Below are 24,593 nucleotides of genomic sequence, written 5' to 3'. Positions count from 1 at the left end.
AAGTATTCATACTCTTCCTTTTTCACGTTTTGTCTTGTAGCCACAAACTGGCAACAATGTGTAGTCACGGGTTTCATTCATCTAATCCAAATAAAATACCACAAGGTTTTGCGGTAATGTAACGAATTGCGGAAAACTTATGAAGGTATTGGGATGGACTTGAATACGTGTGAAACGCTATGAACCATCTTGTCTTGTCTGCAGTAAACTGAATAGAAACATGTTTTGCACCAGCCCCTCTCCCCATGTTTCAGGCAGCTAACGAGTGAAAACCAACCTGGAGCATAAACCGACGGTTCTGACTGCAGATCTCAGACTGTCAGAATCAACGCTGTTTACTTTCCAAACAGCCTTACAATTCCCAGTTAAGAGGGTCACCGATGTTGCAACTCTATATGAGCTGACCTGTTTTATGTTTTCTGGAACCAAACCATGACCTCATCCATCTTTCTTCTCCAGTTACTCTTTGTTATCTAATCCTGTATTTTAAAAACAAGTATGGCTGACCCAGTACTTCCCCACCAGGGCGCAATAAGCCCTATTTATTCTATTTCTGTTCAACTTAATGGTTTTGTTTTATAAATCTGATCTTATTTGCAAAGGTTAAGGACTGAAATGGCTCTGAGTGTTTTAGGAAAAATCCAGTTTGACTATATCAAGTTTTTCATCGAGCTTTAATTTAAGTGTTTATGTAATACTGTGCAGACCCATTTCAATAAATTAGAATATTATTGAAAAGCCCATATATTTCAGGAACGTTATCACTAAGTGGAACACATTGTATAGATTAATTACACACAGAGGCTTGAAATTCCTGTTCATTCCAATGATTTTCCACTTACAGTTAATGAAGGCATGACATTTAAAATTTTAATATTACATCACACCAATAAAAAACGACTTCTAAAAGCAGAAATGTGGACTTAATGAGAAGGATGTTAAAAAACTTCTTAAAGGTTGTTCAACCTGTGTGTGCGTGTGGGTGGGTGAAGCTCTGCACGTTCCTCTTATAATGCAAACAGACATTTACGGTTAATTTCTCTCACTGAATTGCTCATAGGTGTGTGCGTTATTTCTGCACTGTGTCTCTCCTATGGCCCCTTGATGAACCGGATGACCTGGCTGACCCCTCTGCCCCTTTCCTAAAGAGTAATAGGCAGGTATTCAAAATGAACGTGGATATAATTTTTTACAAAAATCCTCAAAATGTGAAAGTTGGATATTTAAAAATATTTAAATAATTTCTCATCCAAATTTGCCATAAAAACTGAAAAACAACAAAAATAGTAACAATTTGAGAATTGTAAAAAGAAATCAAGAACCTATTTAAAAAGTAGTATTGTTGAAATTTTACATATTAATTAAATAAAAACTTTAATTAAAACATGTATTTATTTAGACATTTTATGTTTTTCTTTTATTGAATAAAGGGTAAGATGTTTTTTAAATAAAGACAATGTAAATAAGAAATGTATTTGATCATTGTATTGAGTAAGATGGTGCCATTTATATTTTGTTTACGTTTTTTAGTTTTTTTTTTATTTCAGTAAGATATCCACACTTTTTATTACCACATTTCAAGTAATATTTATTGAATTATTTTTGCAAATTTAAGTATGAAATGTATCAAATTATTGTGCATCCCTATTTTTAAATAAGGCAATGTTTCATAGTTTGAATATCAAAGTTTTTTAATTTAATGTTTAAATTTTAAGTAAGACATTTTTAAAAATTATTTACATTTTCCTTACTTCACGCAAGAAAAACATTTGAACAGGCAGGTATCGGACACTAGAGGGCACACTTTTTACTGTTTACCACTCGGTTTGTTGAGATTCCCACTCCAACCAGGACTTTTTCTACAGTTTGCGTCTCATTTTAGATGCAGTTTATCGTGTCTTCTTAGTGTCCGGGTCTTCGTTCATACTTTTTGTGACTCTTTGGGGGCTGAAAGTCTTTCTTTTAATGAAATATGGAGGGTGGAGAGTATTTGCTTTGTTCGCCGCTGAAGTGTCAGAGCGCGTGCCTCCTCCATCCCTTCATCACGGGCTGGTGACGTTTCGCTTCGGACCAATGGGAGGCGGCGGAGATGCTAGGCAGGGATATAAATGCAAAGGAGCAGCGGCGGGGTCAGCAGGAATGAACAACAATAAAAAGAGACACTTCGAGCACAGAGCAAGATACTCTTTTGATCTTTCGATATTTTTCTACACTTAACATCAGGTATGTGAGTTTTTGTCGTCAACAAACGCGCTGTTCTGAGTTGTTGCCATCATTTGCTTCGTCTGTCGCAAACTTTCTCCTTACCTACGTAGGCTCTATGTCCGCAGCTGGATCGGAACAAAGGATAGCTTTGTAATGTTTGTCAGTGATGCTGCCATTTTTAATCAGAGATGTACAACAGTTAGCCGTTACTACAGCTTATTTCACATCAAACTAACCTTTTATATCTACAATGCTGCCCATAAAGTTGGCATTAAATTTAAATTTCTTCACCTTCCTAAAATAATAAGTCATATTGTCGCCACCTTTTTTTTTTTTTTTTTTTTTTTTTTGCCAAAATGTAAACTAGGCACACACAAAAAAAATCACATTTGGAAAAAAAAAAAAAAGATTTAGGCCATGATTTTAGGAAGATGACCAGTTTTAATCTTTTTTTAAAGGAAATTATGGTGAGGTGATATTGACAGATAATGGTTTTTTGGGTTTTTTTTAAAATTGATGACTCTCCTTTGAACATTACACTCTGTTCACTGAGCGGTTGTATAAACAGGAATGTTTATTAAAACAAAATGATTCCAACAGAGAAGCCCATCCTGTTTTGTCCTCTCTGTAGGTCCCAGGGTCAGGAAAGATGGCCACCTCAGCAAGTTCAAAACTGAGCAAAGCTGTTAAGCAGCAGTACATGGAGCTCCCTCAGGGAGGAAAGGTCCAAGCCATGTACATATGGATAGATGGAACAGGAGAGGGACTGCGATGCAAGACCAAAACTCTAGATTGTGAACCGAAAACCATCGAAGGTACGATCGACATCTGTTAAAGTGAGGTTGAACTGTTGCTCTCAGATGCTTGTCGCAGGTTTTTGATGATCTCCCCTTTCCTCTGTTAGATCTTCCTGAGTGGAACTTTGACGGCTCTAGCACGTATCAGTCAGAGGGTTCTAACAGCGACATGTACCTCGTCCCTGCGGTCATGTTCAGGGACCCGTTCAGAAAGGACCCCAATAAGCTGGTGCTCTGTGAGGTGCTGAAGTACAACCACAAGCCAGCAGGTGAGCGGATGGAAAAACAAGCCAAAGAAGATCTTTTTGTTGTTGTTGTTTGTATTCTAACTTCTTTCTTTTGCTTCCCAAAAAGAGACCAACTTGCGTGCGAGCTGTAAACAGATCATGGGGATGGTTGAGCAGCACCACCCATGGTTTGGCATGGAGCAGGAGTACACCATCCTGGGTACAGACGGACATCCCTTCGGCTGGCCTTCCAACGGGTTCCCGGGTCCACAAGGTGAGATCTTTAGTTGCTACATAAATTTTGAAGAGCCACCTCAACTGCTAACCTTAACATATTTTCATCATTTAGGGCCTTATTATTGTGGAGTTGGAGCAGATAAGGCATATGGCCGGGACATTGTGGAGTCCCACTACCGAGCCTGTTTGTACGCTGGGGTTGAGATTTGTGGAACAAACGCTGAAGTCATGCCAGCACAGGTACTTTTCCCTCAACAAATCACAGAAAACACTGTTTACGTTCATGGTAATTGACATAGATGTTGCTGCTGCTGTTTCAGTGGGAGTTCCAGGTCGGAACCTGTGAAGGAATCAACATGGGGGACCATCTTTGGATGGCTCGCTTCATCCTTCACAGAGTCTGTGAGGATTTTGGCGTGGTGGTGTCATTCGACCCCAAACCCATCTCAGGGAACTGGAATGGCGCTGGCTGCCACACCAACTTCAGCACCAAGGAGATGCGTGAGGCAGAAGGACTCAAGTAAGGACCCAACCAGTCCATCGAGTTCTGTCCGATAAGTTCATGATTCAACGTTTCCTAATCCTAAACGTCTCTTCCCTCAGAGTCATTGAGGAGTCCATTGAGAGGCTGGCGAAGAGACACATGTATCACATCCGGGCGTACGACCCTAAAGGCGGGCTCGACAACGCCAGGCGCCTGACCGGTCATCACGAAACCTCAAACATCGACGAGTTCTCGGCTGGCGTGGCCAACCGCGGGGCCAGCATCCGCATCCCCCGTACGGTGGGACAAGAGAAGAGGGGCTACTTCGAGGACCGCCGTCCGTCCGCCAACTGTGACCCTTACATTGTGACGGAGGCGTTGGTGCGCACCTGTTTGCTTAAAGAAGAAGATGACGAGCCCACAGACTACAACAAATAGTGTCACTATTTAAGCTTTGTTTAGTCACTCGTCTATTTTAAAACTCAATAGAGAGACTTTACTTGTTTTACTTTGTTGTTTGACAAATGAAACAATTAAAGTATCTCTGCATTTAGTTGTGTGCATCAACTGTTGCAAACGCTGCCTTTTATTAACGGTGGGTTTTGTTCGTTTCAAATGATAATTTCTGTAGATGTGCACCATTGTCTGTTTAGCTTTTACTAATATAAGCTGTTAAAGTGCCTCAACTTGTTGCTGTAGTCAGATATTCAGCCAAAGGATCCTAAAGGCATTTGAATGTTTTTTTACAAACATTGACCTCTGTCCCAGTTTGTCACGTTTTGCTAAGTGTATGCCAGTTTTTCCTTTTATACGCTTGTAAATAAGCATGATTGCCTTGCCTTTTTACACGAGTTATTAACTCAATAAATTGCTTCTGTTTTTACTTTTTTTTTTTTTTTTGTCTGCATGTTCCATTCTGACACAAACCAGCTTGTCACGAGTAGAATGTCAGCTGAATCTCTGAAATGTGACTGCTGTTAAAGGAAATGTGCCGTAATGTTTAGCAAACAGTGCTTCATTTAGAGGACCTGGGCACACATCGTCTCCGTTAAGCAGGACCAAACGGGCTGAAGTTACAATAGATACAAGTAAATCTTGAAATGTGTCTAACATTGTCATAAAAGACTGACTTCAGAAGAGCTAACTGACTGAAACAAGCCCTGATAACGTTTAAAGGACAAGATGGGGACAACATAAGGGTTGTTCAGAATTAAGGGACAAACTGGCAAATTCTGTTTGGAAATCTCTAAACAATTAATAGCATGCTGTGCATTATACAGTTTATCTGCAGAGCAGTAAGTTTGGGCAGCATTTACAACCCTAACCTTGTACGCTGATATAAGTCTGTCAAACCCACTGTACAGGTTCTATTACCAAGATTACAGAAAACAAGTTTGTTTTTTTTCTTTTTAGATACCTTGTATGGTTCTATATCAAGTCCAAAGGACTTTACACTACATTCAGTCATTCAAACTCTGATCTTGACAAGCTAATGAATGATAGCCCTGGCTTCCCTGGGACAGGCTGACAGAAACAAGGCTGCCATGCACCGGCGCCACCAGGCTATTCAACTCATATTCTATCTACAAGTCCCTTTTCTCTGATTTGTATATATTTTTTAATTTATCCTAAGGTCACCAAGCTTGTTGGTCAGTGTGTTACAGTTTAAGTTCAAGGCCTGTCAACTATAATCAGTGGTGACACTCTTACAGTGTTCGCCAATGCTGAGACACTAAACCTCTTCACATAACCCCTTTTTTTTTTACAGAGGGAGAGATCTCTAGAAGTTGGAAGGAACCTTGAAAGCATATTAAAGGAAATCTGTCGCCACCATAACCTTTTGAACTTCATTAAGTCTTTGAAAGAGTGCTTCAGTGGTAAACCTGCTTTTTAAGAGTTATGAAGTGATTGCTGTGGCACAAGATCTGTTTACTGAGAACGTGATCACACCTGACACTACAAAGTGCTGGGAATCTGTTGTTAGATCAGAAGTAGGACAGTTAAGCTAATGTTAGCTCAGGTCATGAATTAAAGTTCAAGTGTTCTTCCTCCTGCAGTCCAAACATGCCTGTGAGGTTATCTGGAGTTCCTGCGATGCTGTTTGGTCTGCATGTGTGTTTTAAAAATGAAAGTAATGGATTTGTCCTTCAATTTCAGTGCTCAAAATATGTAATTTTAGTCATATTTGGTTAGATTTTTCTTCATGTCCTAGCATTACCAGGGTTTTCAACCTCCCCCCTGAAGTCCCGAAAGAGGGTCAAAAGACCCTGGACTCAGGGCCCAGTAATGGCCTTATTTACAGAACAAAAGCACCTGTTCACACCTGCTTATAGGATGCTAGCTAAAATCCTTCAGGTCAGTCGACCCGTCTCTGGGCTCCAAAGGTAGAAATGTTAAATGACCCTTCTCTGGTAATGCTAGTTTATAATACCACTGTGACTCCTGTGATGCGAAAAAACTGTTTCCATTGCAGTTTTGTGACTTAAATCTATTTGGCTACAACTGAGAAACCATCTCATAGAACAAAAGTTTTTTATCCAAAACTGAGAGTTTTTCAGTGTGTTTCCGTTTAGCAAATTTATTTTCGCAATTTCAATTTGCTAAATTTTTTGACTAATGGAAACACAGCTACTGACCGTGGTGCAGGACATTTTCTCTGTGCCTTTGTAAAGGTTCTGCTGTGTCATGTCGAGGAGGGTCCTTTTGGAGCTCGCGTGACAGCCCTTACATAAGCTGGAGTCAGAGTGTGTGTGGTGGTATTCGCTTGCGGCGATGCATTTGACAGGAGTTGAGACCAAACCAAATTCAATTTGGCTCAGAGCTAACTGCCAACGGGGGGAAAAAAGCCCAAATTATACTGCACTGGTCTGCTTTAATCAAGTCCAGCAGTCAGGAAATGCTCCTCCAGTCGCAATAAGTCACTCAGGACAAACTCCGTGGTGCAGCTGATGCTTCAGATAGGCAGGAAATTGTGTCGACAAAAGTGAAGAAACTTAAAAAATTGATAAAAAAACAAATAGTCAAGAACCACACACGAGGTGCTTTGATTAATGCTTTCAGCTAATCCTGTTTCAAGCTGGCAGACATCCAGTCAAGTGTTTTGTTGAGTTTTTTTTCTCATGAGTGCATTGTTACTGCAAAAGCTCCACTGCACAGCCTTCGCATATTGTATTGCCCGTTGTTTGACCGTAAAGTATTGTCACTACACAGGTGTGTTGGAGTCAAATTATTTTTCTAATACTGTCATGACATAGTGACAGTATTTTAGTATTTTAACAAATATGTAAAAAAAAAAAAAAGCATATTTTTGTAAACATTTCATACTGCTGCTATATTCAAAGGTTAATTCACATCTTACCTCTAAATCTAACTATTAGAACTTTAGATTGAGGTTTAAAGACCTCCCTTCGCTGGCAAATCCTGTGAAAGTGACATTCTACCACTTTCACAAGTACACACACACACACACACACACACCCACACACACACACACACACACCCCCACACACGCATTCAAAACCAGTGTTGTGCAGCCTTATCACATAGCATGTCTGAAGGCTAAATAATCTCACTTCTCTCTTCAACAAACCCCAGTCACAGCAAATAAAGACATGAATACATCATTCTGGTCAGTGTGGAGTGAATCAGGTGGGTTGAGTTCAAAAAGCAAATGAAGCTTCATCCTAATCTCATCACATGCAGGCTATCTCCTGTGCTTCAGAGGCCTTTTATCACGACTTCTACTGATGACAGCGCTCTGACTGTGTATGATTCCCACCTCCCCTTTCCCACTGGAACCCCCCCCCCCCCCCCCCCCCCCGCCCCACACACACACACACACACACACACTTTTCACTTGCTTCTGGGTTTTGGGTCATTGAGAAAAAAAAGCTGTTACGATGTTCCTGGCCTGACAGTCGGAAAATCGTACAGCTGTACAAGCAGAGCCGCGGTATGAGAAAGAAAAGATTCAAAAAGCAAAGCTAAACATGGACGGAGATCAGACCACCAGCAGTTCTGTGGACAGTATCTGCAATACGGAGCAAGAACATTTCAGTAGCACGATGAGAGCAGACCTTATGGTCACCTCTGACCTGAAAGGGTCAATCGTTTCCATGACCTCAGAGACATTTTTAATTTTTGTGGTATGGTTCACTACCCAGGAGACAATTTAAGAAGGAGGGTGGCATTGAGCGCTCTACAAAACTAACCAATTCCTCTGTTGTTGTTCTGCAGACGTTTCCTCCTGTTGCTTTTTTCACGCCCTGTGTTGAAGTTCTCCAAGTTCGTGTGTGATTCACAGAGCTCCACTGGGCTTTAAAAATAATTGTTTTACTCTTTTTCAAAGAATTTGGACTGAATTTGATGACCCTGGGCTCAAAATTTGTAATGCACAAACATGAACTGGAAGTCTGCTTTAATCCAACTGTAGTTTGTTGGCCTGTAGAGTCCGGTTCGTTTGGGGAGGTGTGAATGTGTAATCAAACTCCGGTCTGCCTACAGACCTAGATGTTGGATTGGTTGAAGTGAACTCTGATGAAGCTTGATTGCATATGTGAACAGCAAGTGGACCGGAGGAAATTTAAAAAGCAGGAAACTGACGACAACGCTGTGTATTCTGGGTAAATACACCAAAACAAACACGTGTCTAACGCTAGCGGGAGAAACGGCAACAGGTCTTTTGTCAAAAACAAAACAGAAATTCTACAATCACTCTTGTTTACATGTTGTGAAGAAGAAAGTTTTGATCACTGTCTTCTTCAGAGGTTTTTGTGTTGTTTCCGTCAGTGGTTCTTGGTGCAGCGCCCCCCACAGGTGAGGAGGGGAACAGGTTGCTCAAGGGTTTGGCTTGTTTGACTCAGTGCAGTGTGACAGAGAATCACAGCAGCTGAAAATGCAACGAATTTATAACTTTGGTCCTAAAATCAAACTGATTTTACCGGATTGTCAGGACTGGAAATGCCCTTTCTAGTTTCTTTGCATAAAACAAGCCTTTTTTAACTTAACATTTATTTTTCCTTTTGCATAAGAACCAGTAAGACAAGCACAAAACCACTTTATAAAATCACACTAAAGAACTATTCATGCTAAAAATTGCCCCTAAATTTACACAGCTAATGTGTCCTATTACCAATATTTTTGGTAATAGGACAACCTGGACACAACCAGGTTGAGTTTAAGTTATATCGTAACTGTCATGTTGGAACAAAGCGGTTCTTTGTGCTGCTGCATGTGCCCCGCAGCTGACCGACTGATAAGGAACATGAGAGAGCAGGAAAATGATGACCGGTCCTCTACTCAGCTCCATGTCCAGCTGCATGTAGAAGTGAAAATCACACAGGAATTATTTCAGATTATCCTATTTGGAAAGAAAAAACAAAACAAAAAAAAACAGCTACTGATAAAGTTTGTATTTCGTCTCATTCACCATGTGTCCAGGATTAGGAGCCTCTGGCCTGACTTTACCAGAGAACTGGAGAGTTGCTGCAAATCTGGTCAAAGTTGTTTAGAGTGATTTATGATGACTTTGAAGAGTCTGAGGAAGACCTGAACCAAATCATTGAATCATTGGATGTCTTTCCAATGGTTGAATCGACAAAAACTCACACAAACTCATTAATCATGCTGTCTAGTGTTTTCACAAGGAGCGTCGCTGATTGTCAGCGGTTGCTCCGGTTACTGCCTCATACAAGATGGCTTTTGAACCGTAATAAATGGAAGACTGACCAACATGTTTGGTGTGTATTGATGCTGCTAACAACGACTCGTGACAAAATGTAATGACTCTTATTGGCTTTCACAACTCTTCACTATCTGATGTGTTTTTATGTTTTCACAAAAGCACTTTCAACTGCCATGTTGCACAAATATGCTATTCAAATAAAACTGATTGATTGATTGATTGATTGATTGATTGATTGATTGATTGATTGATTGATTGATTGAAGGTGTGTGGTCTCTAATTCATGATGATGTCTGTGCTTTTCATTCCTGTTGTTTTTTAATGCACCTCTATCCTCCAAATATATTTTAGGTCTAATAAAGACCGAAAAATATTCTATTTTTCCTTCGCTCTCGTTTAGTGATTTATGTATTAATTTGGAGATGTATGTTTCTAATGCGTGAGTCATTTTGTGGGAGCTGCTTGATTAAACTTTGTAAACGGCATTAAACGTTTTTCCTTCGTTGCCAATCTATCACTACTGCATCTCTAAGTGTTTTTTTTTTATTGGGTGGAGAACTGACTTCATGCTTTAATTTGAAGTCAGTATCCTACCTACACCAATAAAAGTTCAGTGCGCTGCCAGCTCCAGGCACTGCTGATGTCCTAATTTGTGATTTATGTAATTAGTCCCATGAAAATCTTAGTTTTGTGACGGGTTGTTGCAAGTTAAAGAAAAGTAAGAAGTTAACAGCAGGAGAGGGAGAACGTTAACTTGTTGGCAGAATCATATCAGCTCCAGGAAGGAATCGCAGCCAAGCAGAAACCCAGACCAGGTGCAGCTAACAGCTGAATTTAAAGCAAATCGTGCAAATTGGAAAGAAGGAGAAGAAGTGAGGAAAAGTGGTCAGGGTGATGCGGTGACTGCATGGTTTGATAATTATGTGAACAAATGTACTTTTTCTGTAAAGTGTTAAGAGATGGCATGCATCGCAAACTGGCTTTATGTACAGAATTGAGTTTAATTGAGTTGAAATTCAGTTTGTTGTTCAAAATGGTAAAAAAAAGAATTTCTAAGAAAACCCACCAATTACATCCACTCTCTGTCTTGCAGCATGCTAACACTAAGCATCCAGGCAGCGACAGAGAAGAGGAAAAATTCAACAAGAATAAACCTCCAGCAGAACCAAAACCAGAACCAGAACTGGGCCCAGTCCCAGTGGCCATCTGGCACAACAGACTGAAGGCTTGAGAAAACAGAGCAGAGACACAGAAAAACAGAAGCACTCATTCAGAACTTTTTAGGTTAAAGAAAAGTAGAAAGTTAGTTTTTAACTATTAAAGCTGCTTGATACAAAAATCTGTTGCCATGGTTGCTTACAAAACATGGACTCAAACTCCCCACTAAACTACATTAAGATAGATTGTTTGATCAATGATGGAAGCTTTTTAGTCACTTTATGCAGTTTTGTTTTTATTTTTTACTGGCTTTCTGTTTCTAAAACAGGCGTTTCACTGCAACAGACACAGGTAGCATGAAACTTGTGTTTGTCTGCAAGTTGATGCAGAACACTACTAGGAAGGCCCAGCCCCTATCAAACTGATTTACTGTCTATTACAGACACCCAACTGTGTTGCAACATGTTCAAAACAGACTCAGAAGTTGTTCCTCCTCATGTCTATCAAATTTAGTGTTTCCAAAGATTGTGTGGCGGGTAGGGAGAGTTAAACAGAACCAACTGAGATGTAAACTAAAATGTAACGATTATTGAACTGATTTATTTTTAACTTTCTAGTTTAAAAGACTGTTGATTTCAACAACATTTTTTTCCAGTGTTTCACTGAGAACTAGCTCCTATCAGCAGATGCACACTTCCACCAGGTGTTTGCTAATTGCTACTGGCTAGTCTGAAGGAGCTTAATGACGGAGACGTAGGGGAGAGCTGCTCAGTGAGGCTGAAGTTTGGAAGCTTAGAAACGGCAGCTTTGAGGAGGAGCTGCGTCTCGAAGGCGGGGCTAGGTCCACCCAGGCATCTAATGCAGACGAATTGACGCCACAGGAGATTCAACGAATTCTATAACATGCATGAAAGAATCAAAACAACACTACAGATATGTTTTTGATGGGGGAACAACGTGACATGATGCAAAGCTCACACTGTAGGACATCAATGTCAGGTTGACAAGGTCAGACTGTTACAGGAGATCCTGCCCACCCACAGCCATCACCATCTACAAGAACACTCTCAAAACCTGGACTAATGTGAGTTACAATATTTAATTTCCCTTTGTGATCAATAAAGTATATCTGAATTTGAATTAAATACCATTTATCTTTAATTTGTTACTGGCATCTGAATTTCCTCACTGAGAGACAATAAATAATATTTCTATTCTAAATAACTTGTCTCTCATAAGATTTTCTCGTTGATATCATGATTAATTTCTTCAGATTATCATTCTTATCTACATATCAGGGAAGACTTTGTATGTGGCTTAGCACTAGTACAACATGAGATAGTTTGTTAGTCATGCTGCTTTGTTAAAGTCCTAACAAAAGAGGAAACGCGTATTGCTTCCAGAACAGAGGACAGTCAGGCTGACTGACAGAACTGTGAGCCACATTTGGCTCCAACTTCACTCTGTTTTTCTGTGTTCAGTAACAAAACCAGGCTGAACGACGTTTTCCTCAGAGGTTCACCTCCCTCATCCTCTTTCACTGTAATCACTGGTGTCAAGTTACGAATGTACAACTCGGACATGATGTTCTATTTTCTTTGTATTCTTGTGTTGGGGTTTTTCGTGATACGCGTTTCTTTTTTCCTTTAAGGGGGGAAAAAAAGAAAAGAAAATCCTCCCTAGTTCAGAAAAAAAAACTGATTCTCACAGCTCTTGTAAAGAATTCCTATAAAATTTTACCCTGCAATATCAGAGTAACTGTTTACCCTGATTAACATTTTCTTTTTTTTTTTACCTTTTAAGCTTTCCTGATTATTGCTAAACAGTCCATGAAGAACACACGGGCTTGATAAGGTTTCCTGTAAACTAAGCAAAGTTTCTTGTTTTTTAGTCAGCTTGTTTACTTGCTGTCTGGACTCCCTGCTCTTCGCTGCACATTTTCTCCTCCCCCTCTGTGTAAAAGCCCCTCTACCATTTACAATGCCCTATTTCGAGACCCTCAGGAACCGTAACGTCAGCACTGCCACCCCTCGCCCCCACTTCAGTGTTAAAGAAAGTGGAAATTTACAATGGTCACACAAGCGTTTTTAGGGGGTTACAGAAACAAGTGAGCCACACGCTATGTGGGGAAAATTCCCGCTTTAGTTATAATCCGAAAAACAACGTTTGTGCCATCTGGCAACGTCTTAAAACTGGTTTGACCAGGTTTATGGTCGTGACGCCAGGAGATTCACTAACTGCTGACAGTAATTAATGCCTCGAAGGAGTTTATCGGAAATCACCCCGTCTACGGCTGATCTTGTTCCTTCACTTCTTTTCCACTTGCAGACTTTTACCTTTGAACAAATTCTGTTTTCACGCAGACCATAATGGTTTTCTAAAGCTACAGTACAGACCAAAAGTTTGGACACACCTTCTAATTCAATGGGTTTTCTTTATTTTCATGACTATTTATAAGGCAAGAAATCCCACTTATTAACCTGACAGGGCACACCTATGAAGTGAAAACCATTTCAGGTGACTACCTCTTGAAGCTCATCAAGAAAATGCAGAGTGTGTGCAAAGCAGTAATCACAGCAAAAGGTTGCTACTTTGAAGAAACTAGAATATAAGGGCTATTTTCAGTTGTTTTACACTTTTTTGTTTAGTGCATATTTCCACATGTGTTATTCATAGTTTTGATGCCTTCAGTGTGAATCTACAATGTCAATAGTCATGAAAATAAAGGAAACTCATTGAATTAAAAGGTGTGTCCAAACTTTTGGTCTGTACTGTATATGCCGACAGCAATTTGTTTACACCAGTAGAGACAACGAAGTTTCTGCTGCAGTGGAGAAGGTCGAGATGCCGCTTTGGAAAAACCAGGTTCTGCAGACTTTATGGTTGGTTTCAGGAGTGCTAGCAAAGATCCTCAATCACTCTCCGTCAAGTAGGACTGTCTGATGAAACTGAAAAATAATGAGAAGACTTTCTTCTCTTTCTTCATTCCGCCTGTTTTAAATAGAGGTAACTGGATTCTTCACCTCTAATGTGCTTTAGTTCTTTTTTTTAGTCACACAATGTTGTTGAAAAGAGCACATTGAGTTTATCACGTTTATCATGACTTCATAGCAATCCCTCCTCCAGAATAAACATGTGACGACAGTAGAAAGGAACTTTTACTCAAACCTGGGTAGAGTAGCCAAACTATGTACTGAAGTATCAACTGCACTGTAGAAGAAGACAGAGCAGACAGGGGGGAAAAAAGACAAAAACAATGGTTCAGGTCCATAAGTCCTTTTAAAACCGCAAATATGGTCAATGGCAGCAGAGGCTCTTCTAGTGATTTCACTTAACAGAAAAATCTAGCTAAATAGACAAACCTGTGAGCAAGAGGTAAAATAAATGGAATGAACAAACAGAATGTATTTAATTTAAACTCAAAGACAGGATAAAATCAATATCCTCTGTAGAAGCCTAACATCAATCAGGACAGAAAATGGGGGCTGAATTGTGGAATTTAAAATATGAGAAAGTGGAATATCATTTGGTAATTTGTGCTTTTGATAAATCAGATTTCTACTGATCAAAGTGTTCTAGAGGTGCAGCTTTACACTGAAGTTCCCTGTGAAGGAGCATCGACAGAGAGCGGGTGTCGGTCGCTGCTCCCTCAACCTTTCTGCTCTGTGACCCATTCAGCTGAAGCATAACTCTGTTCATTCAGAGCAACGTTCTTCATTCAGGAAACAAGGAAGAGCACTTTTGGTAAGTTTTGTCTGCACAAAATTTATTGGAACTATGAGGAGAACATGTTCTGAACAAAAGTAGCAACCAGAGCCTGTGACCGTAAACAGGAAACAAGCTAGCATTAGCCAACCGTTTCTGCAAACTCCTCCATCAACAGAGATCCTTAGCGAAGCATGATGTGCTTTTTACTGACACTTCTGGTGAGTCAGGTCTTCATTTTGAATAAATGCTAAAGCTATGTATGTTTTAAGTGACGTGTTGTTCAAACTTTATAGTAGCTTTGTAAAACCAACCCAGCGCTGTTTGAGGCAGAGAAGCAAAACTCAATGTCAGCCACTAAACGTCATTATCGACAAAACTATCACTCACTACATTTAACTGAAAGTCTGACATTTATGTTTAAGTCTGAAGAGCTTTTAGCTTTTATTTTAAAAATGGAGAGTAGGAGAAAGTAGCAGAGGGAGGAAAAGTGGTCAGCCTAAAAAAAGTGTTACAATCAAATTCAAAAATACCGTATTAATCCTAAAGGGGAATTAAATGTTCATTCAGATTTTTCAAAGCGTTATTGTAAATGGTGATGGCTGTTGGCAGGAAGATCTCTTGTAGCAGTCTGTATTACAACAAATCTGAAGAAGCCTCTGACTGAAGATGCTCTGCTTTCTCAAGATAGTCTTATGAAGAGGATGTCTGTAACTTTCTTGATTTTATGAAGAAATCATTTTAAGCCTAGAGTTAAAGACAAACATCCTATCTGCAATCCTGCAACATGTGGAACAATTTAATGTCTATGTGATGGAGTTTGATTAGAAAGAATTTTATAGGCACACAGCTGACAAGTTTGGGAGAAAACTTCTAGAATTATACAAAAATAGCCCTGACTCATAACGGACTAAACAGTAAAGATTTTTATTTGTAAAAAAAAATAATAATAATAACGTACAGTTTTCCTTCAACCTCAGAGCTATGCACTACCTTGTTTTGATCTTGTATGAAAAATTCCCATAAAATCTGTTGAAAATTGTGTCAGTTAAGTGACTAAATGTATGAATACTTTTGGAAGGTACAGTATTATGCTGTGAAACTCACCTGTCAGCTGCAATAAATCTCAAAGAGGCCTGGAAAAGTTTCATGTGGTTGAGTGGAGATTACGTTCAAGAGCACAGCAAATAAAGTTAACAAAGCATTCCCTGTGCCAACAAGAAACAACTGTTAAGCCTTTGGTGATTCTAATGCCGCCCATATGAAATGCTGTCATCTTCACATATTGTTAAATCAAATTGTCAGGTGGCAAACCAAGCCAAAAATAAAGCTGAAGAAGATTTGATAAAGATTAGATCTTGCTGCTGTCATACAGAAACACACCTTGTGAAGGAGGAGACACTACAGGACCAACTCTAAACACACAACTGGGTTTATTTTGAATGACAAAGAGAAGAAAAAGGCAGAGAGGCTTTGCACACACTGTCAATATATACTAAACCACATTAGAAACTTGTTTTTGTGCAATACGCACCAAAATCTTTCTGCTAAAGATGCAACAACTTCCACAAACCTGGCTAACGTGGCAGCCTTTAACGCAAATGAAAAACTAATTTGATTCTGTTTATATCCAAAATAATAACTATCAAAAATCTGCTTCAGAAAAAAACAAAAAGTCATGTTGGGAAGTTTTTTGGCATCTGTCACAGCATGAATAGCGTGGTTAGATGCCCTTAGGGGTATAAGTTGAGCAAGCGGGCGAAAGCAAAGCCAATCCAAGGATTTTCTGGGGAAAAGGGAGCGGAAGCCTGTGGAAAATTCCCAGATCTGGTATGTTCTCAATTAAAGCTGTCTACTCCTCCATGAAATCGAAGAAACCGAGGAGTGACTCAGCACTTTCTCTGCTTAAGCTGGTCACCAGTGATGAAAAGGCATACTCATTCACATCCAACTTTAGGAGTGCTGGGATTTTTACTTAAATCATAGTGACTGGATAGAAATAGACTTTGGATTTTGTTTTTTATCTTGTTCCTCTTCTCTGCTATAATTGAAAAAGATTCCTTACTGATATCCTGGGAGAAATCTAATGAAATCTTTGTCCCAACAGGGACTTCCTGGGTCATGTTCCTTAAGCCAGTTGTTGTTTCAGCTTCGGCACATAGGTTCAACGTTTAACGTCATTCTGAGGCACTTAAGTAACATCCAGCTTTGTTGTGGCAACTTCCAGTTGAGCCACTGAAAAGAAAATTCCCTCTCCCACTGTGTTTACCTCTCTTCTACCTCACTCCTTTTGATGGGGAGGCCGAACACAAAAAAAGTCTGAGTTTCATTCAAGACTTTTATTGAGCTCAAAGTTCAGGTCAGAACCCACATCATGAAAATCTTTTTAATTTTTCCCGAAGCAATACAAGCATTCCTGTTATTTGTGACTGATTCATCAAATGTTCCAAACACAGCTGCAGAGGAACATTGTTTGATATTTCTAGTAGGTGACCTGAGAACGTCGACTAGCACGGTTGAAGGCAGATCATTTAGCTACACTGGCGGCCATTGTCTTTCAACAGACCTGGGTCAAATAATTAGGTAGTTAGCAGGATACTAAAAAGGTAATTCAGACATGTTGTTCAAGTGTGTTGGATGAAGGACACTTCTACAAGTTGGAGGACTCAGGTCCTTGAGGACTGGACTTGAAGACTCCTAAGATACACAGTTAAAAAAGCAGTGTAGCTGTTTTTCTTACAGTGAAATCTGACCAAATTTTTCCTATTTTACATCTGATAGAATTAGCAAATTAATTCTGTCAGAAAAAAATGAGAGAAAGATTATTTTAGAGAATTTATCAAACTTTCTTTTAGCTCAAGAACAAATATCTAAATAGCTGGAGACATGTCCTGTGGTCTAATACATACATTTTCTCACCATTTGGTAGGACAACCTTTTAAACTTCTGGGTTTCCTTTAACAATGTTTTTGCAGTGGTATGCTGGAATTCTGGCTCATTCCCTTTGACAGAACTGCAGTAATCGCTCACACAGACCAAGCACAAATTTTCTCTGCCGTTGTTCTTAAACCACTTTATAAGTATTTTGGCAGTATCCTTGGTTACTGTCCATTCGGCAGACAGATTTGTGTCTGAGCTATAACCTCCAGACTTGAGATGATGTGTCAATGTTTTTACAGTTTCTTCATGACACCAGTTTAGCTTTGCAACAAAACACGGGAGCGCCATGATGCAGCCACCCCCAATGGGCCGAACAACAGGCCATCCTCCGTCAGTTTAGATCTTTGTCCTTGAGTGTATTTGCAAACTATAATAAGTTTTTCTGTTGTCGCGTTTGGAGTAATCACTTCTTTCTTTCTAAGTGGCCTTTCAGTCCATGATGGTCCATAAACCAGTTCACTCATTATGACACTTTTGTAGTTTCAGCCAATATCTTAGTAAAGTCTTGTTCTTTTTGGAATCTGTATCTTGGAGTCTGTTTTCTTCCTGAATGGTATGGTGATCATTTTGGTGTATACATATTTCCATCAGATTTGAGAAGTCCACCACTTTCTTCCTGATATCTTGGCTGATGTCTATTGATTTTCCATAAATTCGCAAATGCAAGCAGCAAGTTTGAGTCTTTGGCTTATAATACAATCATAGGCAATAATTTCAGAATTATTCTGGGATTCAACATAAATAATTTCGCTGATCCTAAATAATTTCAAACAGAAACGGTTTAGTCAGAGTTCATGTCAGAAAGTGAGAACAATTGGTTTTCACCAATTGAGTCTTATTTTTTTGCAGCATATTTACATATCTGGTTTCAGCTTAGATGTCATGTTGACGTGTGAAAAACTGCAGAAAGGTAGATTTGCACAGAGATCAGAATTTGACACCCAGGAACGAACAATACATGGATAAGTCTCAGTCTTAAAGGGATTTGTTAAGAGTTTAGTCCAGACTGCTCACCTGGGAAACTCCTCCCTGCAGAAGGCAGGGAACATCCCTGACAACTTAATTGCAGAAAACTCTGCACATTTAATCATTTATGTAAGACCTGCAGGAAGACAGGATGCCAGAGTAAAAGTGATTTTGTTGTCCAGTGTGTGACTGTTAGGGTCAAAATTGAACACTCATCAGTTTTGATAACTTACATCATGCATGCTATGAAAATCGATATTGGAATGCGCCTTTTATGGATGAAAAAAGAAGTTACCTGCAGCTCATGCTTTCATGTTTTAGCCAGATGAAGTGTTTTCCATAACAAAACCAACATATGTGCCAGAGTTGGAATTTTTAAGTTTTCTTTATAAACGACAGAGAACGTTCTGTTCTTAAACAGCACAAATGCCAACTATGAGGAGGATTTCTGACAGATTTGTAACATTTCACTTTTGTTTTTTCCTGTTCAACCAGTGATTTTCCGCTGTTTGTTTCTGATGGGCTCTGAAAAAGAAAGCGTAAGTGGTGCCATCTAGTGGCCATTGTCCAAACATACGGGTCATCTCAAAATATAGTTGTGATTTTCACAGCTCTGCTGTGATGCAGTTCTGGATCTTATGGCGTTAACAGCTGTATGCTCACAACAATCTGGTTCCTCTAACAAAATGTAATATTATTATTTATAATAGCAATAGCACAGTATATTCAGTTAAACAATAACTATAATAATAATAGTCATCATCATTGTCTGCCTGGCCAAATAAAACAACAGAACCATTATATTTAAAAACCCAAAGTACCCAAAGTGTTTAGTTCAATAAAAACTGAACTAAACATTCAGTGGCAGTTAAAGCAGTTGTTAAGTAACCTTGTTAGTTCTTGGTCTACAAAGTGTTGTTTATCTTGATAGTTAGTCTTGTCATTAATTATAGAAATAAATGCTCAAATCTTATGTATAATTTAACCTATTAAATGTTATTTTGAGGAGAAGTTGTAATATGTCTGCATTAGTGTTCTTTTTCATTTCGACCTGTTAACTCTAATAAAATGTGAACGGATCGAGACCGATGATCAGACTTAGCTCCGAGCGACTCCCTGCTGGGACTCAACAGCCCCCATAAGTTAAATTTCGTTTAAAAAGTATCATCTAGACCTGTGAAAATCGATACCTGTGTTTACTTTGTCAGGAATAATAAAGGCAAAAACTGAATGTCTGCTGTAAATTTACAAGTATGAACAGTAAGGGATCAAAACCACCATCTTTACATTTGTTACACAAACTCCCTTTCTCAAGCAGTTGTCTCAGTACTTAAATTAGGTTAGAGAATCAAAGTTGTCACTGTTTGTGAATTTTTGTCCAGGGATTTCACATTGCCAGGCCTCCGTTTTGGACTTCTTGCCATGAAAGACAAATGTGTGAAATTTGCTGATGTCAGATTCACACCAAACTTCCAGAATACATTAGATCTGGTCCTTAGCAATACTATATATATCTTTATATTCTGACATCTTCACATTTCTGCTATATGCACTTTATTGTCCATATGGTTCTCTACTGAATTTTGGCATATGGACTTGATGCGGTTTTGTAGTGTCTTCCGTCTTTTCTGTGGAAAATGCAACCAGCTAAGTTGACCCTTACAACAGGTCAACTTACCAGTTGTAAGGTGGTCCAATTTACTGAACTTTTTTTTAACTGATGGAAACTGACCTGTGTGGATACCATGGTGGGGAAAGGTAAAATATGTAGGCAAGAATGCAACAAACTAAAGTAATGCATTTTCACAATGTGATTTCACAATAATTATCACTTTATACTTGCGTTAGTTGTGAAATTATTTGTTTACAAGAACAAACTTAACAGCTAAAAGTCAACACTTTCAGTAACGGCCCTAAACTCCAGAAAGCAACAGCATAAACAGAATTGTGCCTCTGAGTCTAACGGCCAGCCTTGCTATATGTTCACCCTCTCTGAGTTTGACCGTGTGTGTAACTTACTTCACACCCCTTGCAAACAGCTGGTAAACTAAGTCAGTGGGAGGTAAGGGGAGCTTGGCTGCGAAGATATCCCCATTCCTGCTGACTTGCAGGATAGATGCTGACCTACAGACGACTCCTGCCAAACTCCGCCTGTAAGAACATCTTTCCCTGAGTTATTCAAGACCAGGAGCCAGTATATCTCTGTGGCATCTCCTGGACCTGGCCTGCTTGGAGTGAAAACGCAATGTAAGGCATGCTTCAGTCTTTAAATTGATATAAATATGTATATAAATATATCTGTATTTATATTTTATAGAAATAACCACAATTTTACATGCTAAGGTTCTGGTACTTAGTTCAAATTCCCAGTGATACATGTGCTGCTGGATGCTTCCAAGACACTCTTGCATATTCAAAACTGGTGAGCAAGGCATCAGTGGCAAAACTAAATCTCCACTGATCTTACAGATGTCTGAAAGAACAGCTGCTGTGAAAAGGAGCAGAAGAAAACGTCAAGTGAGACTTTGTGTAACTCGTAGTCCGTCTGATGGAAGCACTGTAAGTAACCCTGACAATATGAAGATGTACTCTTCACTTCACGGTGTGTGTGCTGGTGAAGATTTGCTTGCTGACAGCAAAGACAATGGAGTTCTTTATCTAAATCCTCAAACACCAAACTGGAGTCTTGTAGAGAGGTTTGCTGAACTTTCACCAGCAGAAGAGGTAAAGATGCCCATGAAGCAAGTCCACAGGGGGGCCATGGCACCACGTTCCAAACACGCTGAGACCAAAAACAAACATAATGGATTGGCAGATGCTTTAAAGGAGAAGGAAATAAACTCTGTCCAACACTTAACAAAACAAAACAAGGACTCAGACCAACTGAGGTCAGCTAATCTGAAAGAGCTAGATGCTGAGGAATACTCTCCTAATGAGGATGGAAAAGGGACCATAAAGAGACTCAGAAAAAACCCCTCAGCAAATAAGTCACCTAAAAAATGTAAAGACGATAAAGCTCCACGACTTTTGGCTGTAATGAAAAGACGAAGTGCAGTGGACACTGAGGACCGACCTTTCAAATGCACACACTGCCACTGGGCTTTCAAGAAACTCTGCAACCTCCAGAGCCACTTGCAAACACACTCTGGCCTCAAGCCACATGTGTGTGACATATGTGGCAAGGCTTACTCACATCAGGGCACTCTGCAGCAGCACAAGCGTCTGCACACTGGGGAAAGGCCGTATCGCTGTCCCTTCTGTGACAAAACATACATCTGGTCCTCAGATTACCGCAAGCACATCCGCACACACACCGGCGAGAAGCCCTACATCTGTGAAACATGCGACAAGGATTTTATCCGCTCCTCCGACCTGAGGAAGCATGAGCGGAACATGCACACCAACAACAAGCCTTTCCCATGTACGCACTGTGGCAAGACCTTCAACAAACCTCTCTCCCTGAAGCGCCACGAGCGCAAGCACCTTGGAGAAAGGCCCTTCTCCTGTCCGGACTGTGGCAAAGCATTCGCTCTGGCCAGCCGCATGGCCGAGCACCAGAAGGTCCACATGGGAGTTCGGCCGTTTGTTTGCTCCGTGTGCTCCAAATGCTTCACAAAATCCTCCAATCTAACGGAGCACAAAGCCATTCACAGTGGAGTGCGGCCTCATAAGTGTGGGGAGTGCGGCGTGGCGTTCGCCATGGCTTCCCGCCTGGTTCGTCACCAGTTCATTCACAACAACCAGAAGCCGTACGGCTGCACGGGCTGTGGCAAGAACTTCAGCCACCTCACGCAGCTGAAGCTCCACCAGGAGCAAACCTGCGCCGGCAGGATCTTTGTCTGTGTAGAGTGTGACAAATCTTTCCAGTGTGCCACAAAGCTTGCACAGCATGTGGCGGAGCACAAAGAGAAAACAATGTGACCCCAATAAACAGGGTATGATGTTTAACCCATATGTCAGAAATCTTCATCCAGTACAGAAGAGCATCGTAAGATTAAATGTATTTAATAATTTAGTGAAATGTAGATAACGGTCCTGCATGAGGGTAGGTTGCACAAAATGATGTCTGACAGAGCCATGAAACTTTCAGGTTTCCTCTGTTTTTACTTTTGTTTTCCAAAATCAGATCAGGAAATATAGAAAGCATTTCTCAAATAATGATTCCATTTATGAATGGGAGAAACGGCCAAGGCCACCTGGCCCTATAAGAAAATGTCCTGAGCCCGAAATCTAAATCTGGCAATGAGTTTTAAAATTGCTGTGGTGGAATTTTGGCGCAACTTTCTTTTCGAAATTGTTTTTGTTGGTGTACTTTGGATCATTGTACAAGTATGCTTGAACTTAAGATCAAGCATACTTGCTGGATGTTCTCTTACAGTATTTTTAGGTTGAGGGTTTTATTCCAGGTTCAGTCAAATAGAGCATGTTGTCCAGGACCTGAAGCAGCAAAGCAGAACTTTATACATTCCAAAAAGTTCCACTTTTGCCTTTTACAGCTCATACAATATTTTATTAAAAGTCTTGGGGCTTATGAAAATGTCTTATAGTAAATTTCAGGCCCGTGTTTTGTTTAGGTCAGCCATGGTGTTAATCCTGAAACTCTTCTATGGTTGCCAGACAAGTGAGGCCAGCAATATTTTAATGTTGTTCTGTTTTGATTTTTTGTGACCCTTGGATGATTTACAGAAACACTGTTAGAGTAATCGTGGAAGGCCAGCCACTCCTGCGCTGGTTTGTGTAACTCCTTCTACACTGATAGATGCCACTGACTTTGTTTCTCTTAACCAAAACCAATTCAATGGACTTGGTAGAATTAGCAGCAAAGGAAGACTCTGTTGAGCTTGACATACTTTTTGATATCTTTGATTCTTTTTCTCATTGTCAGACAGATTATACTTAAGAGATTTCTAAATTCTTCAAGTCTGGCAGAAATAAAGATAGAGGAATTGAAATAAATTAAATCACCATTTAACAAAGAAGAATATTACCTTTTCACACTGGGTCAGGTGGATTTGGGTTACTCTACCCCCTAATAACTGAAATCATTTGAAAACTGCTTTTTGTATTTACTATTGTATTACATTTTTTATTTTTTTTGATGATCCGAAACATTCAAGTTGGACAAAAAAGAGAGTACTTTGAAAAAAGGTAAGGACAAATACTTTTTCACAGTACTGCATGTAATTAGATTGCATTTATAATTACAAATAGATAAAAATTAAAACCTCACACACTCCTACCCCGGTGGGGGTGGGTTCGCATCAGGGCTAAAAATTTCCACCAACCCAGCTCTGATATTGGAGCTAGCAGTGATGTGAAACCGCTTACGGTGTTAGGCTGTTATTAATGTGAGAATCCACGTGTAACTGATAATACGCACAACTTTTTCTCTTTGCATATTGGCTCACAAATAAAGTAGCGCCAACTGACAAAGACTTGGCTTTGAATAATTTGTTCTGACTTGAGTGTGGCGTCATTTCTCTCTCTTGTATCTAAACATACACTGAAATCAAACTGTCCTTTTCTGAACAGCATAACTCATCTAAACGAAACTCAGACATATAGCAGCTGTTGTAAGGTGCGGGACATTCTTCAAACTCTAGGGTAAAAAAAAAAAAAACATTTTGTTTTTTTAACCAGAAAGCTACTCACACTAACTGGAAAGTGTGGGGTGTGCAGTGATTGGACTGTTCCTGCTGGTAGAGTAATGCAACTTACCAAAAACTCTACATAAGCAACTTTTTCATAAGCCGAGACCTTACATAGTGTTAGCTGTAGCTGTTTCTTTTCCACCATTAGCGTATTTATCAGCACATTCATGATGTTGATTGTCAGCGCTAAGACCCTCCTCCTGGCTCTGATTGGTTGTTTTCGGTCGGGAGCGGTGCATTTCTTTAGTCGAAGATGGGAATTCTCAAAGACAACCGTTAGTCATGTTTGGAATGGGAGGTGGGGGAGTTGGGTTGTCACGTGAAGTATTGATTAGGTTTTGCAAAATGTTGTGTCAATGTTACCTTTATCTGTCGCTTACAAGGCCATTCATTTTACAAGCAGAAGTAAAAATATAATTTATTCTATTTTGTCTAAATCTCAGTGTTATAATTCAGCCATGCTGTTTCAAATGCAGCGTATTAAAAATATACTGTTCACACTTTATCATCTGGTAAATTTTGCCTTCTATCATTTTGTGT

At 39.7% G+C, this 24,593-nt stretch overlaps 2 protein-coding genes across 2 annotated transcripts; both read left to right on the top strand.

The window, feature by feature from the left end:
- The first annotated feature begins 2,079 nt into the window (after positions 1 to 2,079).
- LOC116726187 (glutamine synthetase-like) lies at positions 2,080 to 4,833 on the top strand. Its single transcript, XM_032572791.1, has 7 exons — positions 2,080 to 2,223; positions 2,837 to 3,020; positions 3,110 to 3,271; positions 3,357 to 3,503; positions 3,579 to 3,706; positions 3,787 to 3,986; positions 4,070 to 4,833. The coding sequence occupies exons 2-7, from the start codon at positions 2,855 to 2,857 to the stop codon at positions 4,386 to 4,388; spliced, it is 1,122 nt and encodes a 373-aa protein (XP_032428682.1). The 5' UTR covers positions 2,080 to 2,223; positions 2,837 to 2,854; the 3' UTR covers positions 4,389 to 4,833.
- Positions 4,834 to 20,504: 15,671 nt separating this feature from the next.
- Positions 20,505 to 24,558, top strand: znf648 (zinc finger protein 648). The gene is made up of 2 exons (XM_032572674.1): positions 20,505 to 20,649; positions 20,872 to 24,558. The coding sequence occupies exon 2, from the start codon at positions 20,872 to 20,874 to the stop codon at positions 22,321 to 22,323; it is 1,452 nt and encodes a 483-aa protein (XP_032428565.1). The 5' UTR covers positions 20,505 to 20,649; the 3' UTR covers positions 22,324 to 24,558.
- The last annotated feature ends 35 nt before the right edge of the window (positions 24,559 to 24,593 follow it).

The sequence above is a fragment of the Xiphophorus hellerii genome, chromosome 9 (assembly GCF_003331165.1).
Source record: "Xiphophorus hellerii strain 12219 chromosome 9, Xiphophorus_hellerii-4.1, whole genome shotgun sequence".
Taxonomy (NCBI): Eukaryota; Metazoa; Chordata; class Actinopteri; order Cyprinodontiformes; family Poeciliidae; genus Xiphophorus; species Xiphophorus hellerii.
The sequence above is the reverse complement of the archived record's forward strand: the minus strand, read 5'-3'. Positions and strand labels throughout refer to the sequence as shown.